This window comes from Notechis scutatus, chromosome 2 (genome assembly GCF_049901735.1).
Source record: "Notechis scutatus isolate UNSWTSFEM ecotype Mainland chromosome 2, rNotScu1.2, whole genome shotgun sequence".
NCBI lineage: Eukaryota > Metazoa > Chordata > Lepidosauria > Squamata > Elapidae > Notechis > Notechis scutatus.
Window position 1 is genome coordinate 60,978,356 of NC_142010.1, and position 21,696 is coordinate 61,000,051.

General features: G+C 39.1%; 1 protein-coding gene across 1 annotated transcript; it reads right to left on the reverse strand.

Moving 5' to 3' along the window:
• Positions 1-16,592: 16,592 nt before the first annotated feature.
• Positions 16,593-19,219, reverse strand: LOC113420585 (protein BTG1-like). Its single transcript, XM_026680566.2, has 2 exons — positions 18,877-19,219; positions 16,593-18,316 (listed from the first exon to the last, which is right to left on the reverse strand). The coding sequence occupies exons 1-2, from the start codon at positions 18,992-18,994 to the stop codon at positions 17,964-17,966; spliced, it is 471 nt and encodes a 156-aa protein (XP_026536351.1). The 5' UTR covers positions 18,995-19,219; the 3' UTR covers positions 16,593-17,963.
• Between the last annotated feature and the right edge of the window lie 2,477 nt (positions 19,220-21,696).

Genomic DNA, 21,696 nt, shown 5'->3' on the forward strand with positions numbered 1-21,696 from the left:
TCTTTGGTGCATATGCTCTCATGTACATAAAGAAAAAATATAGCACATTGTACATTCATATAAAATATTAAAAATTAGAAAACAAAAGACTGCATCAAAATGGAATATCATATAAGGTTAACTGAATGCATCAGCAACATACATTACATGAAGAATATAAGTAGGTTGCTTCTTGTAGGTTGTTTGATCTTTTTATTTGTAGTTTTCCAACTTAGCAAGAAAAGGTGAAACACTCCTTTTCTGTAATGCTTTTCTGAGCAGAATTGTGCCTTCTAGCATTTGTTGCCATTATTAAAAATCTTTATGAATAAACTGTTAAGAATTCCTTGTGTCTTTACTCCTTACTGTTATTTGTGAAAAAAGGGAATAATCAAACTTCACTACATTTCTTAAGTTCATATTAATAGTTTAAATTTCATATAACTGGGTAATAAAACAAATTAGAATTTTAATTCAAATTAAAGGAAACTATCTTTGGTTTTTGTGGATTCAGAGATTTGGAAAGTTAACGGCAGGGTCTTCCAACTGAAAAGTTGTATTTTTATTAGTTCTATAAGACTGTGCTCAGTTTCATGATCTGTGATGAAGTAATGGCAGTCCAGTATTTTAAATGTCACTTCTGAGGATAGATAACATACATATAGTGCCACACAGCAGTCCAAAGGTTCAAGTCTCAGCAGACAAAAAGGAAGTTTATTCACTCCTATCTAGATACCTTATGTTATGACTCTCAGTGATAGATCAGACTTTTAAGCAACAATTGCAACTCCAAACTACTGACCAGGAAGGAGGAAGGACAAAGGAAAGAGATCTGATACAATGGAAGAACTGTTCCTAAACCATTCATGGGTCTCTGTGGTTTTGTATAACAGTTAGGCAGCTAGGAGTTTGACCTGTTTGTTATCAAAACTATTGAAAGTATTTAATACTGCTTTTTCTTTAAGATTTCTTAGATGTGTTTATTCAAGATTGGATTTCAAGAAATCACACATATTATATTTGAAATTACTCAGGATTTAGCTTTTCTAAAAAAAGGATTCTTAGGTGGGAAGAATTGAAAAATAAACCTGTGATAAAATTTCCAATGATTCCCAAAAATTCTGTAATGCAACTATAATGGAAAAAGTGTGTACAATCCAAGTTAGTGCATTTCAGAAAAGATACTATAGAAAAATATATATTGAAGATGGTAATTGAGATGATTGAGAAATTGAAAACAATTCATGTGAGGAAAGTTTGCAGTGTTTGAAAGGCTAGTAAAAGAGGTTATATTTTATTCACATTTTATGTTTGGATCTGACATGAAGACACTAGATAGATATTTTTCTCTCTAAAATACTAAGCCCAGTTTACCTGATTGAACTGAATGAGAAAGGATATTCAACATGAAGTATTTTTTTTCAAACAATGAATTGCTAAACTTAGGCATTCCCTATTGGAAAATGTAAAGATTGGCATCAATTTGAATAGTTTTAAAAGGAAGGTTGGTGATAAATAAATCTTTAGAGTATACAATTATCAGTGGCTACAAGACAAATTAACTGGATATTTCTTTCATTATATTCTAACCTTTTACTACCAGTTGCTGGAAAACAGGCATTCCCATCAAGCAACTTTCCACAGACATTCTATTTTCTGTTGTAAAAACAAAATGGCGGGTCTAAGATATCCAGCAGTTCTTTTTATGTAATTAAATTTACCTGATTTTGCACAGTTTAACTTCAATATCATTTGAAATGATTGTACAGAGTATTGTGGGCAATATAAGGGAGAAATGGAACTAAGGAAATTGCAATTTTGTGACCCAGGAAAATATATTGTTTAAGATACATAAACTTCAGGGGGTTTATTATTATGCAATTAATGACTACATGCATTAGATACATTTTCTTCAGGTTTTTAGAAGCACAAAATATTTTGTGCATTCTTGTCCATAAGTTAGATATTTGTTTTAAACTTATGTATTTATATAATTTTATAGAATAGTCTTACCACAATGTTTCTTTATAATAGATTCCATTAAGGAGACTAAACAGAAACTTTAAATTGCTTAGGATAAATAATCCCATACAAGGTCTTTGTGTCTCTTTTGTACTATGACCATTAAACCTTAAGGCAATTAAAGGGCTCACTTTGATAAGCTTAAATCTTCACTTTAGCTAATCAGCAACTGAGAACAATGTATTATTAAGTCTGCAGTTGCATATCTGTAAGAATTTCATAATATAGCAATAAACATCCCTGGAGAATTAAGTTGTATAGAAACATCACAAATCTTAAGTCTACAAATGCATTATTTGTTTCCAGGAAGAACACCATTATGGATTTCCATAGTAAAAGTAATAACCAGAAAGTCCTTGTCCTTGTATTTGCAATGCTTACCAAGAGTGATATATTACTTTACCATATTTGCTTCTTACATGATTACATATTTGACTTATTAAATAGGCCTCAAAAATAAGCAAGACAAATCAATATTGAACATTGATTTATGTTTTAGCATATACATAGTATATGCTCACTGAGTACTTTCAGAAGACAATGTGTTACCATGGCCCTTGTGATTCTCCTCCAACTCCATAGTCTACCTTGCTAAATAACTCTATCACTTCTCCCAAACTGAATGTGATCAGAGAAAGCTCATCTGAAACATGTTCAGCATGAAATACTTGCAGGAAATACAGGTAAATGTTCTTAACTGATGAAAGAAAATGTTTGGAAGTTGGGGGACGGGGTTGCCAAAGGAGATGTTACAGTATATTGACTATTGTAGACTATTTGACTCCAAATTTCTATACCTAATACATTTGCAGTTCCCTCATTTTGAATCTAAACAAATCCCCATAAAATATATATATACGTTCAAAATGCCCTGCTTAGCTTTGTATAGTGTAGGGATTGAGCCAGCTTTCTGCTCACATCATTGACGTGTAATTTGTCCAGGGGTATTTCAATGTTTGTATGAGATTGTGTATGAACAGTGGAGTTAAATGCTGCCAGTAAACTTTTCCTTCTTTAATTCTTCCCCTCTTCTCTGGCATTTTTCTTTTAGCCTGATTTCAGGAGAGGAACTACAAGATTGAAAGGTTATAACATCCAACAACTCTGCATCTCTTCTGTGAAATAGATCCCATTGTCACACTGTAGCTTTGCTTTAAGATAGCTCTGAGGTAGACCTACAATTAAAAATTAGCCTACCCTTTACATGTTTTTGAGCTGGGTATTGTCTTTCTAATCCGTTGTGCAAATATTTTAATCTTGGAAGCTACAGCCTTCTCTCTTTCCACTATATAATTAAGTTGAGATGGGTTGGTATAAATAAGATATTTACCTGTCATATCATCTTTCCTATAGCCTGTTCATAACTGTTTACATTATTTTAAATTGAGAATTGTGCAACATGTATGGATAAAGTCTCTTCTACAATTTCCTCTACCTCTCCTTAGAAATAATATGATTCTTTTCCTGTATCCATCAAAATCATGTTGAGGTGCTTCCATTTTCTTGAGTTTCTGACTAAATTAAAATCTACATTTTGTCTTTATTGTTTTTTTGTTTCTCACAACTTTCTCCCTTCCAAAGTAGCTTTCCTTTAATTAGCAAAAGCAACCTTTATGCATGTTTCTACACAATTTTTTTCATACATTCCAGCAAAGGAGATATATTTAAGATTACTTCTAGACTTCAATCTTAATTACTGCCTGCTCACTTTCAATCTGATCATTATTCTTTCCCATGAGCTCTTGCTTCAGGAAAACTATGTCTGTAGAGTTTAATATTTCAAGGTATCTTATAATGTTATACACTACAGTATAGAATGATCAAAGAGCAATCTCTCAATAGGTACCACTATATATTTTGTCTAAAAAGATAACTATAGCTGTATTGGTCTTAGGGAAGGGACAGGAAATTCCAACAATTTGTAGCTAAGTAATACTTTTATAAAAACCAACTACACTAATCAACAATATGCAAATTTACCATAATTCTTGCACCTATTAGTTTTATAGGCCATTCAACTCTTGTGATTCCTGCAAGTAAACAAATGAAATATTTGATGATTTACCATTGTCTTTCAAAATGCTATTAACAAAAAAAATTCCATTGACTTGGCAGTCAAAAATATTACAAAAAGACCAGTATGTTTAAATGTCTGCTCTTCTTTCTGTTAAATACTTCTCATTGCCTGAATATTACTGTTCATTTTACCAATATTTTCTTTAATTAGAGTTAATTTCTGTTTATCGATAGACTAACATCTTTCATGTTTCTTTATTTGGGTATTTTCCTCATCAAACTACTGTACAAACCTTTAGGGCTATTTGCAACAATATTTTTCAAGCATTTAAATTTTGGCATATGATGATATTTTTATGCCTGGCAATAAAGTTTAGGATATATTGCACCAGCTCATGTTACTATGTAAGATTCCTGTGGAATAAGATAGAATCAACAAGCACCACTGTTCAGTGAAAAGTAGGTAAGCTTTCTCATTGACAGCCTATTTTTTTGGAACAGCAGACCTCTGAAATTGGACTGTTCCCTGCCCTTTCTGTTTTAAGAAAGCCTTTAAAAGAGGCTTTCCCAGAGGCCCCTGAAATAGCTTTGAGAAGTGGACTCCTCTAGTATGAGTGTTCCTTGAGCATCAGAATGACTGAATTTGTAATTTAATTGTATCATGCTGTTTTGTTTCTAGGCTTCTTACTGTGAGAAAGACTGTATGTGCTCAGAGTCTTTTAGAACAGTGTGACACATAAGCCCCAGGAAATAAAAAAGGTAAAAATCTAATAAATACTCAGTTCCCTTTTGCAAAATCCATTTTTGTTCTAAACTCCTATGGTTCTGAGTTCTGGCATGAGAACAATGCTATTCAGTGTACAAGTCTCATATAATTATACAGATATGACTGAAAACATACAGTTCTCCCATGAGCTGTTCAGAGCATCCAGAAGTGGGGAGGTGCTTCAGTCTCTTCTGGAAAGGCTGGGCTTAAAACTCCGGGACGCTCCTCCTCCTCCACGGGACACCTCCTCAGCGTCCCCCATTTTTAGCTCAGCCTTCGTGGTAAGAGGTTATGCACTCCCTGACTGGAACGGTTTTCTGATTCAGGTTTGCTCTCCCGTTATTTCAGCTTTTAAAATTCTTCACCATTTAATTTGGCTTTTTCAGGCTTGTCCCTCTATTAGGTTAGCTCTATTAGCTCAAAACAAAAAACAAAAAAAGTTTCTTTGTAAATAGCGGAGCCTGCCACTCCGCAGGAAGCTTGAGGCTACCGCCTCAGGCAATTATCTTATCTAATTTTCCGATTGCTTTCTCTGCGATCAGAGCGGAGCGCTCGCAGCCGTGGCTCACTTCGCCTTGCCGTTTCGTCTGACAGCAGCATGTAACTCGCAAGTTAGAGCCTCAACAGCAGGGGCTCATTAGACGGCTCAGACATTAGCAACGGTGATTCTGCTTCCCGCCCTTTTCAACGGCTGGCTCAACTTCGCGCCTAATTATCACAGGCGCCATTCCTCACTGGTTTCCCTTGCTGGGGACCGAGGCAGTACCTTTCCACTTTGTTCTCCCTGGGCTTAGCTCTCCCTTGTCTGGCTAACGTTGGAAAAGCAGGCTAGTCATTAAACAGGCATTTCTTTGCAATTGCCTTTGGATCATTTCTTCGGACTGAAACTGCAAGTGTCATTTAAATTGTGGGACATCCTGTAATTCACTGCTATCCCACCTGGGACCTCAACAAGGTGTTAACTGCACTTACAACTGGGTCGTTCGAGCCTTTAAGAAACGATAGTCTTAAATTCCTGACATATAAGGTGGCCTTCCTAATTGCAATCACATCAGCAAGGAGGATTTCCGAATTGGCGGCATTGTCAATGAGAAAGGACCTGTGCGTGTGTCATGCGGACAGAGTGATTCTCCGATTGGATCCACTGTTCACTCCTAAAGTAAATTCAGCCCTCCACAGAGCGCAACAGTTGGTGCTTCCAAAAAAGTTTGTCCGAAACCATCTCATAGACTGGAGCATCAATGGCATCAACTTGACGTTCGAAGGGCCTTAAGCATCTATCTAGACCTCACGGCGGCATTTCGAAAATCTGAGGCTCTATCCTATCCTTCAACCCATCCACTTTAGAGCAAAAGGTGTCGGCGACAACCATCGGTAGATGGTCGAGAGCCACCATAGCTAAAAGTTACGAATGCCAGTCCATCTCAGTTCCTAAGGGCACTGCAGCCCACTCAACAAGGAGTGCGGCAACATCAGCTGCATGGGCCACACGGGCCTCCATAGACGAAATTTGCAGAGCGGCAACTTGGGCTTCACCATCTCTCTTTGTCAGAAATTATAAAATTGATATCTATGCCTCAGCGGATGCTTCATTTGGCAGAAGAGCCCTGCAGAAAGTTTAGGAGTGGATTTCGATCCAGATGGAGTCCCTCCCTAAGGACAGGCCAAGCTTTGGCATGTCCCACTTCTGGATGCTCTGAACAGCTCATGGGAGAAAGGGCGTTGGTACTTACCTGATACGCCTGTTCTCTGTGAGCTGTGAAGAGCATCCAGCCCCACCCATTTCTTTCCGTCTGGTGGGGTTCTGTTCCAGTCAGGGATCTAGATTAGGTGATGAGTCCCGGACTTTGGCACTCAGTCTTCGCAAAACTGGGGGACGCTGAGGAGGTGTCCCGTGGAGGAGGAGGAGCGTCCCGGAGTTTTAAGCCCAGCCTTTCCAGAAGAGACTGAAGCACCTCCCCACTTCTGGATGCTCTTCACAGCTCACAGAGAATGGGCGTATCAGGTAAGTACCAACGCCCGCTTTAATGTTAAGAGTGATACTAGCCTGTTCCCATTCCTCATTCTCAGTATCACTTGACAGTTAAGTTAAATAAAGGAAAATAGTAATTCCTTCTTTATGTAAAAATGGAACAATACATACAAATGAGATGTCATATAATCTAAACCCTTCATGATTGTTTCTCGCTTATGAAACTAAAGAAGGAAATCTTCTGTTTCATTCTTCTGAGAAGGTAAGTGGTGATATTTCTCAAATAAACTACTACCGTATGTTGGATAACGCTTCAGACCAGATTTGAGACTGCAGGAGTTTGCAGAGATGGTCCGGAAAGTTCTGTTATGAGTAGGAATTTGTTGACATAAGGATGAATATCACAATTTTCCAGACGCTGTAACCCTAAAATAGAAATAAATGAAATAAAGCTGTCACTTATATAAGCACTTTTATTAAGATCACTGGGCTACTGAAGTGTAAAGTTCTTCAAATATATCTAGCAAAGCACAAAGTGGAAGGAGTCCTATTCAATAGAACAATCATTCAACACAACAGCTGTGGAACATAAATGGGCTCCATGCTGTTTTCAGTAATATTTCATCAGTCCGTGAAGAGATGCACTGAATTAAAAACAAACACAGAGTAACAAAACAGAAAGATGCAAATTGCAAGAGGCTTTGAACTAATGTTCCTGAAATTTGCAAGTTATTCAAAAAATTATGCCAACCTTATTTAGTCACAATAATTTTGTTGCACATATATATCTCCAAAATTCTGTTCTGCCTTTCTTAATGATAAATTACTCAGTTTATACTCTTGAATTTTTAGGTTGGATGCAACTTTATCTTGCTGTTTCTTTCGCTTTTTTTAATATATGTTATAGAGTAACCATATGGGAGTTTCCACATCAGTCTGTTTGGAAACAGCATCAGATTATTTTCTTAATGTTTGTTTAGGCCCCAAAACTAAAAATGGAGGCTTCTGGAAGATTTTCAACCATTCAGTTGCACAGGAGGGAAAAAGTAGCCATAAAATCAGTCACAGGAGGAAGAAATTCACCAGGAACTACTGTAGTTGTCCAAAGCATTCATATTAGGATTCTCTAGTCCACCTTCTCCCTCCCTCCCTCCCTCCCTCTCTTTTTTATAGAACTTTCCCCCCCTCTGTCCTCCCATTTCACCAATTTGTGGGAAAATAGTGGTAGAGGCATGAACAAAAAGAAGTGAGGGCTATCTGATTTTAATATCCCCAAATAATATTTTTGCATGTTAATTTGCATATCAAATTTAATCACTTAGTCCCAAGAATTTCAATTCATATCTTTTGTTGGTTTTGTTATTTTTTTAATCAAGTATAACACATTAATTTAAAAACAAAAATTCTTTATTATTGCAAAGTATTTAACTTAAAACAAGTACATCTCCTAAGTGACCACCTAAAATGTTCTAAGAAGTCCAAAACCAGAGGACAAAACTGAACAGAGCAAGTAGAAACATATTGTAATTTCTGATGCAGATGAAGTGATATGCAAATATACATAAATAATTAAAATTTAAGAAACAGTCCATTTGTTTCTTCCTGTTATACCCATTCTATTTCTCCTTAGAGAAATCTGTTTTAGTAGAGTTGTATTATGAGAGCCAAATCTCTAAATCTTTAGTACTTCACTTCAAGGTAGATGGGCTGTTCTTACAGCAAAATTAGAACTGCAATCATAATGGCACTATAAGCATACTGTTTTAAGGATGTGATCCACAATATTTTTTTAAATTTCAGGGAAGATTATGTGGTTTATGCAGAAGGAAGGGAGGGAGGAAGGGAGAGAGGGAGGAAATTCCAGCCATACTTTTAGCAGAAGGATTAATTCTGAAAAGTTATTTTGATCTGCTAAGAACTAAAAAAAAGTAGCTTAAAAGTAACTGAAACTCATAAAACTATCCTTTTAAGTTTTCAGTGTTTTTCCCTGGTTAAGATATGTTAAATGAAGCAAGTACTGGCAAATGCTTTTTCCCCCTTGGTGCAAATGAGTACTTATGCACTTGGCATAAACTTAAGTATTTAGTTTGCCAAAACTTCCCAAATCTTAATACTGCACTTGTTCACTGCAGATGGGGCTTATGCCAGAAACATTTTTCTCACTTCTCGCTCTCAGGTTTTTCGTTTTCTTTTGGTTAGAAAAAAAGGAATACACAAAATATTATTTACTATATGTCTCTGCCTTTGATTCAGTAAACACAATGTTGCTCTCAATGAGAAATGACTGAAGCCAATGGCACTTTTCTCATTAACACAGACTCTCCTCCTCTTCTATTTTCTGGAGATATTGGAAAATGACTCGTATCATTCCTCACAAACATGGATATACATGATTAGTTAATGAATATGTTACAAACAAAGAAACTAGGGGAACTTGGTAAATAACTTTCTGAAAGTTAAGGGAGACATTCTTTCTTAATTTCAGCCTCTACATCAGGAGTCCCTGTTGAGGTAATTCCCCGTTAGGAGAATGAGCGCATACAGGGAGACGTATAGAGAGTAGTGTTGGAATAATGCACACAGAGCACACAGATACACTACAGTAAATGTAGGTTTTTACTTCCAGAAACGTTAAGCAAAGTCCAAACAAGCAATCCAAAGTCATTCACAAGTTAAATCAGTCAGTTTTCAATCCAGGGATAATTCAGTAATAAATTCCAGTGTCAAAAACAGTTCAGTATCAGACTTACATCAAATCCATGAATAAGAGTCAATTAGGAAAAATGGAGGAAGGGCAATATTTTCCAACAGAAGGAAACAGAGATGAGACTCAGACTAAACAACCCAGGTTTCTGGCTCCATCTTATGGCCATTTGAGAAACCACGCCTAATCACAGTTTTGCATTTTCTTAAAGATACAGTTTTAAAATGTTTAACCTGGTTTATATATTTCTAACCCAAATAGCTGTTAGGTGACTTATATTCCTAGCAGTCCCCAACCCCCAGTCCGTGGACTGGCACCGATCCTCAGAATGCCAGCAAACAAGTGAAGCCCCATCCATGGGTTGCAGGCAGCACATGAAACCAAGCCCCATCTGATCCATGGAAAAACTTCATGGAACTGGTCCCTGGTGCCCAAAAGGTGTGGGGGGGTCTACTGCTCTACATAACTTAATAGTAAATGGGTGTTAGACAAAAACTGAGCCATCCTCTCCAAATCAGCACTTCAGACTCAAAATTCTCCTGTGTAGTAAGCTTAACATCAGGAAAATATCCAAGTAATAGAATGTGATGGAATGAAGAGGAGGGAATAGACAAAAAGACCAATAACAAAAATCTATTCTAAAAGTTCTTTCCACTGATGCCAACAAGTTGCAAGAGGACCTCAGAGGAAGCTTCATATAAGGAAAATTTCCACACGCTGCTACAGTACAGTACAGTATCACTTACATACTTCCCTTAAATGAGTCAGATGTAAACATTTACAAAGCCTTATCTTTTGAAAGACCGATACTGGCCCTTCAAAAAAAACAACAGTTTTAAGTGTTTGGGGTATATCTACAAACTTTCTGATGCAATGTGAAGTGACAACATAAATTATATAAATGATATAAATTTAAAAATAGAGACTATATAAATAAATGAGATGAAATTATGAAGTTAGATATAGTGTGTGTGTGTGCGTGTGTGTGTGTGTGTGTAAAAACGAGAGGTGGCTGTTAGGGCTACAGAAAAACCGGTTGAACTCTAGATGGCAACAAGGACGCACAGAAATATGTAATGTGTGCTACTCAGTGATTGAACAACTTTTTGCAATTCAGGTCTGATCTTTCTGATCTTACCAAGTATGTGATATGTAGTTTTGCTGTCATTTATTTCAAATGCAATACAAATCAGATCCAACAAGACCCTTAAGATTTTATCTTCACGTACATTTGAAGAATTGCCTCAAACTGCCATTTTCATGCTAAGAAAATTCTCAGTTCTCGTACTTAAGGATTCTTTTGACTACCCTTTCTATAGATGACACGGTACTCTGCACTTGTTTTGATATAAGCATCTCCCAGAATTCCTATTCATACAATCCTAATACAAATGGAGAATGCCAAATTAGGTTAGGCTCATGGAAACATTGGCTGGATATTTATTGAGTGCACATTTAAGTTCTTTTTCAGGCCAACAAACAGAACTTGCCCTCAGTGACAACATAATATTAAATAGAACAGTATAAGAGACAGACTTTACATGACAGCTAATTAGAATTTATTTATCACATTTTTAAACCACCCTCTCCCTCATAGATGAAACCAGAGTGGAGGGGAAACTGAAGATATAATGGAAGGAACAGCTCTTAATATTTTATTATTAATATGGACCCAATTGGGCTGCCTCCTGATACCATCAACGGAAAAACACTGATCTGTATTCCAAACAATGAAACCTCCAACCTCAGTGGACCATGGAGTCTAATGATGACCCCCTACAGACCTCTTAGGAAAGGGGTGAGGTCAATAGTAGACAGTCTAAAGTTTTTGGGGTTTGGGGAAGAAACTACAGAGTCGGGTAGAGTATTCCAGACATTGACCACCCTGTTGCTGAAGTCATATTTCCTGCAATCAAGTTTGGTGTGGTTTACCTTGAGTTTGTATCCATTGTGTGCTCTTGTGTAGTTATGTTTGAAGCTGAAGTATTCATTGACAGGTAAGTCATTGCAATGTATGATTTTATATACTATACTTAGATCAGATCGAAGACGGCGTAATTCGAGGTTTTCTAGGTCTAGAATTTCAAGTCTGGTGGCATAAGGTATTCTACAACGAGTAGAGGAGTGGAGAACTCTTCTTGTGAAATATTTCTGGACTTTCTCAACTGTGCTAATATCAGATACGAAATGAGCTGTATTCGAGCATTGGTCTAGAAAATGATTTGTATGTTCTAGTTAGTAGTGTGATATTACCAGAGAAAAAGCTACGTAGGATTAGGTTAACAACTCTTAATGCCTTTTTGGCTATGTAGTTACAGTGGGCTCTAGCACTTAGGTCATTAGAGATGAGTATTCCAAGATCCTTTACAGAGCTTGGATCATCAACAAGGTCTTGACTATTCAGCCTGTATTTTATTTTCTGATTTTTTTTGCCAATATGTAAGACAGAGCATTTATTTGTTGAGATTTGAAGTTGCCATTTGTTTGACCATTCTGATACATAGTCAAGATCTTTTTGAATGGTAGCAGTATTGTCTGTGGTATTGAACAGCTTTACATCATCAGCGAAGAGGACGCAGTTGCGCTTAATATGATTACAGAGGTCATTTATGTAGAGTATGAAGAGAGTTGGTCCTAGAACACTGCCTTGGGGGACACCACTATTGACAGGTACAGAATTTGATAGGACACTCCCAATTTTGACCATTTGTTGTCTGTTTGACAGGAATGCTTCTATCCAGTTATGCAGGTGTCCAGAGATACCGTAAGATTTTAGTTTTAGGAGTAGTTTGTCGTGTACCACTGAATCAAAGGCTTTACAGAAGTCTATGTAGATTGCGTCTATTGTTTTGCCCTGATCGAGTTGTGTAGTCCATATGTTTTTGCAGTGTAAGAGTTGTAGATTACAGGATAGTTTTTTTTCTGAAACCAAATTGTTTATTAGAGAGTAGGTTGTATGTCTCTAAGTGGAGACAATGCAGTCTCTCTCTCTCTCTCACACACACACACACACACACACAAACACACACACACGCACACCACCAGGGATGGGATCCGACCAGTATAACTACCAGTTCTATTGCTCTGCATTGCACGCATATGTGCAATTTACAACCTGCTGAGCTGCCCGGACAGTGAGCAGTGCTGTGTGCGGGTGCGCAGTGGCTGGAAAGCCCTTTTTTCCTGCTTTTTCAACCGCAGCCGTGCTGCACAAAGCAGCTGAGGTTGAAAAAGCAGGAAATAAAGGACAGGTAAGAGCCCCGGCGGGTAGGTGGCCCAAAACAGCAGCAGACATAGAACTGGTTCTATGTCTGCTGCTCTTCAGAACAACCAGTTCTACAGAGGTGGACAGAACCGGTAGAATCCCACCCCTGCACATCACACACCACACACACACACACACACACACACACACACATGGGGAGAGGGGAACTGGGCCATGTATGTGTGGACCAGCACATGCAAGTGCCCACCCTGACCCATCACTCACAGAAGTTGTGTTGTGTGCATGTACATGTGCTCCAGCTCGCCAGTCACGCAACCCAATTACGAATACGCCACATGGTAGGCCGCAGCCTAGGGATTGGGGACCCCTGTCTTAGTTGTTCCTAGCACTGTACTTGTCTGGACAAAGAGATCTGATCAGGCATGATATTCCGCTCTGAAAAAAAATCGGGCCGGCCAAAAGAGACCCCCCGCCGCGCGCTTGGGGAGCGCCCGCTGCCTTCCCTTGCCAGGGCCGGGCGGCGGCGTGTTGCACGGAGGCTGGTCTGTGGCTGGCCCAGCTCCCTTTTCCTGCCGCTCAGCGGCCTCCGCTCACACCGCCCGGGCTCCGCTCAGGTATCCGGCTGGGGCTGTCAGGAGTTGCTACCGCCGGCACAGCTCCACGCGGCTCCAGTCCCGCGTTGCCTCGGGAAGGGAAAGGCAAAACCAGAAGCCGCTGCTGCTGTTGCAAAGCACCGCCGCGGCTCTTTCTTTTTTGCCTTTCCTTCCTGAGGCAACGCGGGACTGGAGCCAGCACGGAGCCGCGCCAGCAACTCCTGACTCGGGGCCTCCGAGGGGAGGGGAAGGAGGAGAAGAAGGGGTGGGGGGAAAGGAGGGGGCGATTCCCCAAAAAATCGGAATTCCGATTTTAATCGGAAGAATATCATGCCTGGATCTGATGTTGTTCTTGGGATTTGTTGGACCCACTCTTCCAGCATAGAAGTCACAGTCCCAAGTGCTCCTACAAGAATTGGGACCATTTTGACATTTACTTTCCATATCCTCTCTAGTTCCTCCTTCAGTATTCTTCAGCTTTTCATATTCCTTCCTGATGTTGCTGTCATTTGACACTGTTATGTCTATCATCACTCCTCTCTTCTGGTCCTTGTCTACTATTGTGAAGTCTGGTTCATGGGCCAGTATCTGCTTGTCTGTCTGGATCTGGAAGTCCCACAAGATCTTAGCAAGAAAGTTATTCTCTACAACTTTCTATGGAATCTCCCATGTGGACTTAACAGGGTCAAGTCCATACACGGTTTTTCTGTATATAATGCCAGCTACTTGATTATACCATTCAATATATGCTGTTCCTGTCTGCCTTTTACACTCTTCCATTATGTGTTGGACTCCTCTGAGGCCTCTCTGCATAGTCTACCTCAGGTCCTATCCATTGTGGTAGACCTCCTTCTTCTATGGCATGCTTAGTGTCTGTTCTTCTGCTAATATGATCAGTACCTCAGCTCTCTCTTTTAGTCCAGCCACTGGTAGGATTTCCCAATGTCAATTGTCTCAGCTGTCTCTCAATCCAAGGTCTTGACTTGCCATGACACTTCCTTTGCCTGACTTTCCTTCCATGTCTGCTGCTGTCTCAGGCTTTCTCTCAACAGCTCATATTTGGGTCCCATCTTACTGAGGTACTCCTGGATTCCAGCAGGTGAATTCTGGGAATTAAAGTCCACACACCCTAAACTTGCCAGGGTTGAAAAAGGCCCTTCTTTGGGGCCCTACTGTATCTGCCTCTTTGTCAAGGAAGGGTCATTCATTGCCTCACATACACATCTTGCCATGTCACTCTCCCCCCTCCCCCCTCCCAGGTGAAGCATGCCATTTTTCTACCACCAATACAAAACCTTTTATTCTTCCAGACCTTTTTAATATTATATGGTTTTCTTTTACTAAATTTGCTAAATGATTAGTTTTACTGTTTGTATACTGCATTTTTAATTATAGCTTTCATATGAATAATATTTATGTTATTGTAACTTGTTATCTGTAAGCCTTGGAAGCCATTTTTCTTGGAAGCTTCCATTATTATCATTCAAGTACAGTATCATTCAAGTGACTGACATTATAATTCAAGTACACCTGGGTATACCTGTTATGGAAGAATACAAAATAATCAAGCATGTTTTTTTCAATATGAAAACATTTTGCTTCCAGGTACACCTTTTTTTTTCCCTTTGGACTTAACATTGCATCACTCCCTATTATGTGTGGAGGTTTTTTCTTTTTCTCATACTTTCAAAAGACCTATTAAAGTGAAAGTAACCTCCTATTTTAAATATGGTTTTTTACACTGCAGAAAGCAGCCTTTTATGTTTCTTTTCTTGCTTACTCTGACATCTGGGGCAGGTAGAGCAAGACAGACAAAAGAGGGAAGTTGGACCCCAAGCAAATATTTAGAACAGTTTGGGCTCCAATGTACAGTAGCATTTCCTTTTTCTCACAATGTTTATCATTCTACATGCATTAGGTGTAAACATGGTTATTAGACTGTGCTGCGTGTCTCTTATTGAATACACTTTCTAAATTACATTTTAGTAATAATGCATTATTTAAATCCATGTTTCCAAATAACCAAAAGTATTTGAGTGCAGTTACATGTGAAATTATAGTGGCAAAATAATTTTGGCACCATGAAATTGGTAATAGACGTTTTTACACCCAAGTTTGTTCAGAAGTAGATGTCATGGGTCAAGAGGGGCTACTGAGAGGTAGGTCAGCAAACAAGCCACAGGACAGGTAAGTTCCAGTCTTGTATTACATATCTAAGGAGTCAAATAGCGTTTGAAATATGAAGAATTATGTATTAGTATGAATAATACACTGTGGCTCAGAAATTACATGTTAGAAACCAAGTAAAATAACCTTTGACTTAAGTTAGCAAAAGAAAATCAAGACTAAAAATCCCTAGTATATATGTATACTGTATATATGATTGATATAAAATCTCTATACACTTATATTAAACTTCACACCTGGTAGCTTATGGGTGACTAGGAAATACACTCCACTATATGAACTGTTCAAGTGTCCTCCATTACTAGCAGGAAAACCAAGCTGACTGAGCTATGCAGAAAGCCATTTTTCCCTAAGTAGACTGCTAAGAAAATGCTAGCCTGAATTTTCCAGCCTGACATCAGAAAATAGGGGTTCTTTTTCTCCATGGCAAGCACAATAATATTGCTAGCCCCTTGGCAGGCTAATTTTCAGAAATATTTCAATGATTTATTTAGAGCATTTTGGCATGCATGTTACTGGCATACTATGAACAAACACCAATACATTCAAACTAATGTTCTTGATATATTAATCTTTTATCTTCCAAAAATCTTTGTGAATGATTTTAATAGCTAATACATGTTCTGTAAAGTTCAAGTTTTGGAACAATATACAGTAACTGCAGGGTGGGATGAAAGAGGAAAGAAAAAAGCAGTATTCTTCCAAGCACAAATATATAATGCTGACAATTTAGATTTATCTCTACCCACCTGGTTTACAATACTTTGTAGATTTCCCTTTTATTTATTTATATATATATATATAATCCTTTCTCTGGAGTTTTAATTCTGGGATTTTATGTTGTTCTGGGTTCCTACCACAAAACTTTGGGAGAATATATTTTCATTTATGCTGTATAATGTAGGTTGATAAGATTCAATTATAGCAATCATGGGTGTCCTATTGAGGGCATGAAGGGTGAGAAATAAATAAAGCCAACTAGGTGACCTTGGGCTTTCTCTCAGCCCTAGAAAGGTGAAAATGGCACACCACTTCTGAAAACAATTCACCAAGCAAACTGCAAAGACTTGTCCAGGCAGTGTCTGAGAACTTATCACAACTGAATGGGAAAAAAATCTCAATATATCTTTAAGTTAAAATGATTTTAATATATTCATAATATATTTCAAATCGGTACGCAGTTTAATAAACTGTTTTCATTAGAAATCTTCATTTTAAACAGAGTTTCTATTTACTGAATTATAAAACAATTGAGATTCCACTCTTTCAATTCATTATACGTGTCACTTTGAATCTGCCCAGACTTGTTCCTTAACTGCACCTTTTGCCTTGGTAATGTGACATATTAAGATAGCTTAGAGTGTTTAACAACCTACAATGCTTGTATTCATTACATACAAAACCAAACTCTACTTGGAATGACAAAGGCCTTAGGAGAGTTTTTTAAAATAGCTTTTGGGATTCTAAAAACACGTGAGGTTCTTTTTAAATTTCATTTTGAGTAGATCAGTAGCAAACATTTTTAAATATCACAGAAACAGAGAGTAGGTAAATAGATTTAAATACTGGATTAAAATGTGCTATCAAATCGACCTATTTGAAGTGAAATCACAACTGCTTTGAGAATCCTTTTAATTGACATGAATGGAGCATAATTCCATTTATGTAAGCTTCTAAGTGTCATCAGGATTGGAAAGGAGATTGATATTTCATAAATAATTCTAAATTAGACTTTTGGATCAAAACAAACTTTTAGACAATTTAATCCCAAGAAAGCATTCACAATTATATTTTGAAGGCTTGAATAATCGTTAAATTTAATATATATTGGATATATTAAAACATTAAAACGTTTAATAGATTTTTGACCAAAGTGGCAAGAATAAACCATTCAGCAAATTTGTACAATACTCAAATTCCATGCTTGATAACTTTGGGAGAACTTTAAAAAAGTATTCTGGATATTTAATCATAGTATACTTGTTTTGTACAGCAATGTTTATATCCCCAAATACAATGGTTTGTGCAGCCAAATTACTGGTTAAGTTTTAAAAATCCCTCTTATTAAAGTGTATAATGCCCAACTACATCCCACTCTCTCTTTTTTTCTTATGTCCACCCCCATGTTATTGCTCAAGAAGTGCAATGATGATGAAGGAACGCTATTGTAAAGTAAAAGGCATTATAAAAATAAAAAATAAATGAAATTAATTTCATTTTTATTACAAATAGCCAAGGATTTTTTTTCCAAAATATAAATCTGTAAAACAATTGCATTGACTGTACAATTTCATTTACAGTATACAATCCAGAAAACATGTAAAAGAACTGTTTTTTATACATTAGCCCTTGGCCACAAAACAAAGAGTTTGGCAGTAGTACGACAACTTTAATGACTATGGGGTGAAAATCAACATATCAATTACATCATCTAACATCATTATCAAAGTGGGATACATACATACATCATTGTACAGGGAATGTTTTTGTTTTTTGTTTTAACTGGAAACTGTCATCATGTTGTAGTTCTTGGAAGGGCTGGCTCTGCCAATTCTCCACTCCTCTTTACAGCTGCTTCTGCTCTCCAGAGCTTTGGCATTCTTCATGGCTGGTTTAGGGCCTTCATAGAGGACGCAGATAGACCCATCTTCTCCTATACGATAGGACACTTCAAACGGGTCTACCCAGAGAGTTAGTTCGCTGGGCAGGAGCTGGAAGAGTCTCTCGTGGCTTAGTCCAATCATGCCTGCTGCCTTGCCTATCAAGGGGTCCATCTTGTGATTGATCCTAATGCAGCGATACCCAGAGCCTTTGGAGGGCATCAAGGGGAACCAGTGGTGCTTATAATGATCTGCCAAGAGAGGGAGGGAGAACAAAACGGGAGAAGAGTTACAACTCGCACAGCCGGCCCTGGGATACTCCGAAATCAGCCCAACCAGACCATCGCCCACCCCGGCAGGGGATCGCAAACAGGGATGGGACGGAGGGTTGCAAGAACCGATCCCGTCGATCAGAAGAAGCCGTTTGGCAAAGCTCCGATGCCGAGGAGGGTCTCGCCAACGATAGGAGGGCTTGAGGGGGGGGGGAGGTAGTCCAGCGCGGACGGAACCCGAAGCTGCTTAAGAGCTGCAGGGACGCCGACCGCGAAAGGGCAAGAGACCCGAGGGCCGCAAAGGTGGCGGGATACGGGGAACTTGCGTCCCCGGTAGAGGCGCCTCGAGGAGGTTGCTGTCGCGCCGCGGACGGGACGGACGGACGTCATTTTGGGGTTCAGTGCAGCAGTGCCAGCGGCTGAGGGGCGCCGGGCTCCGTCTCGCTCGTCCCGGCGGCGGGGGCGGTGCTGAGGCAAGAGACGGAAATTGGGGAGGTGGGGGGGGGGGGAACGGCCGTCTCTCGCCGCCGCCGCCTCACCTCGGAGTGCCTCCTGGAGGGACTCGCTGAAGCAACGCAGCTCCTCGTCGTCGATGCCGCTGGGGGTCCTGAGGAGGCGGGTGATGAAGCCCGCGGCCGTGGAAATCTCCGTCTTCATGGCTCTCCCGGGGCAACTCTCGTTCGCTCTGCGTCGGAAGGGCGAAGGCGGCAGATGTTGTGGGGAAGGGAGGGGTGACCCAGCTGCCGATCGGCGCCGCCGGTTCAGCTGCTGCAGCCGCCGCCACCCACTCAGCCGCCGCTGGGGAGCCGAGCGCGCGAGGAGTAAACAGATCGGGAGACACAGACGATGAGCGGCCGTCCCCTCCGCCTCCACACACGGGGGGAGGGCGTGACCAGCATCAACCAATGAAGGCGAAGGCAAGCGGCGACATCACAGAAACTGGCGTTCCGTCTGGCGGACGCCAAAGCACCGCTCCCGATTGGGTGAGAAATGACACGCCGCCTTGCGATTGGTCGGCCCGTGCAAAAGGAAGCCGCTATCTCCAATTCTCCCCGCGGAGAAAGTTGAGAGAGGGGCGGGGCTCGAGGCCCCGCTGATTGTTTGTTCTCTGCGTCAGCGCGGGAGGGAGGTGTTGGAACAGTGGACGGGCTCTTTCATCAGCGCGGGAAGTGGGAGAGTTCGGAGACGGGAATGTTTACAGTCCGCTGAGCGGAGAAGGGGGGTGTTTGTGTGTGTTTTTGTGTGTGTGGTTTTTTTTTTGTGTGTGTGTGTATGTATTATATATATATATATATATATATATATATATATATATATATATATATATATATATATATATGTATGTATGTATGTATGTATATGTATGTATGTATGTATGTATGTATGTATGTATATGGAGAGAGAGAGAAAGAGAGAGAGTAATGCAAAATATAGTTGAAAATATGCGGCGAAAGCTGGATATGTCATAGGACTACTACGCCAGATAAGCCATCCTGGGACATCTAACAGAGTAATAATCTAATAGAGTGCGATGCAGGGGTTAAATTGTTGATTCTAGAAGAAAAGAGACCTAGGTTTTACTTCACCTTCAGCCTTGGAAGCTCCCTGGGTGACTTTGGACTAAGTATTCTGAATTCATATCTCCCAGGGTTGTTGTTTGGGGAAATAAAATAGAAGCACTCTATCCATGTTCTCTGGAGCTCCTATACAAAAGGCAGCATATATGTATGTCTACAGTGAATCTTGAAAATCCAAGGAAGTAGTAACAAAAAGATTATTGCTCATATAAACTTTTGAATTAAAAGTTCAGAGGTGTTCCGGCAAGGCAATCCTATCCTCAGTATCTTGGCATAAAAATAAAAGATCCATAATTTTTCCAAAGTTTGTTGACACATTGATCACTCAGGAAATATACTGAGTATTTTTAAGGGAACATTGTTTTGCAATCCCTTGGTTTCTAGTATTGAGTGGTATAAGGAAACCAGATGTACACATGCTTTTATCAGGAAAGCAACTTTATTTGGACTGTTTAACGCTTTCCCCTCTTCCAAGGGGGATCAAAGGAGCTGTAATTCAAAAATATGCCTCGCATTAGTTATCAGTCTAGCACTTCTTTGGGGTGCTAATTCTGATGTTGCGTGAGAACTTTGCACAATTTTATGCAAGTCTGGCATTTCAAAGAACAAAGCTTTTTAACACATATAAATTAATGATAAAATATCAAGGGAATGAGAAAGGAAAGAAATATTATCAAGGAAACTTCACTTCTGTATGGTCCTATATGTTGTGCACAGCTGAGATTGGAATGAAATAAGAGATGAAATGAGACTTTACTAAAAGTCTCAAAAAGCTTTTTGCAAACTATCATTATTACATGTGTTTAATAAAAGCCTTTTCTGATATCTCTGAATATAAGACGTACCTTGTTGCTTAAAATAAAAACTACTTCATTCAGAAAGATGTAATAGTGGGAAAGATCAGAAATTGTCCAAGAGCTTTAAGTATCCTTCCTCTAAAAATCAAAGCATCTCATCCTTTCAAGAGTTGTGAATTCTGATCAGTGCCAGTTTTGAGCTGGTTTATAATTCAGCAGTGTCTAGAAGGTCATGGACTCCTCACTTTTGTGGTATTTGATGTACTGTCTGGTTGAGCAGTTTTTCCACATTTTGTTTAGATGCTTGAACAGCAGCATAGCAGTACATTCATGGCCTAAGAAGTATGAGTCTTTTCTTTGTTTGCTAGAGAGTTAATAATTTGTTATCATTTCTTACTGCACACTGACACCTGATCTAGACAGTTATCTGTTGTCTTTGATTAAGGTACAGGGCTATAGAGAGAGTTCAGTAATTCTCTTTTAGGCACTTAACTACAAGAAATTAAGTGGGTTTTTTGCTAATGTTTGTGAGGAATATATTTCAAAGACTATAAAGTTTGTCCATATTAGTCAAGTTTTCCAAATAAATGTTTTTGGTCATGTCTGGGAAAGCAATCTTTTTACAACAGGGGCTATATTTGGAAAACTTAAAACACGAACCCTCTTGCAAAATGACTGCCATAGACAGTCACATTTTTTGCACAATGGCTGCCATAGTGGTGATGGCTAATTTATAAAACATCAGTTTACCCGAAGACAAAGTGATGACAACGCTCACCGCCTCCACCACTCCTCATTTCCCTTCCCCCCCCCTTTTTTATATTTTTTTTTTTAGATCTTTCTGGTGGCTTTGACCTGTTCTTGAAAATAAACAGGATGTTTGAGACTGATGGCCAGGTAGATGGCACCATCTAGACAACTTCACTTGATCTCACAAAATTAAGTAGATTTTTAGCTATGGTACTTAATGGAAAAAGGCCAAATA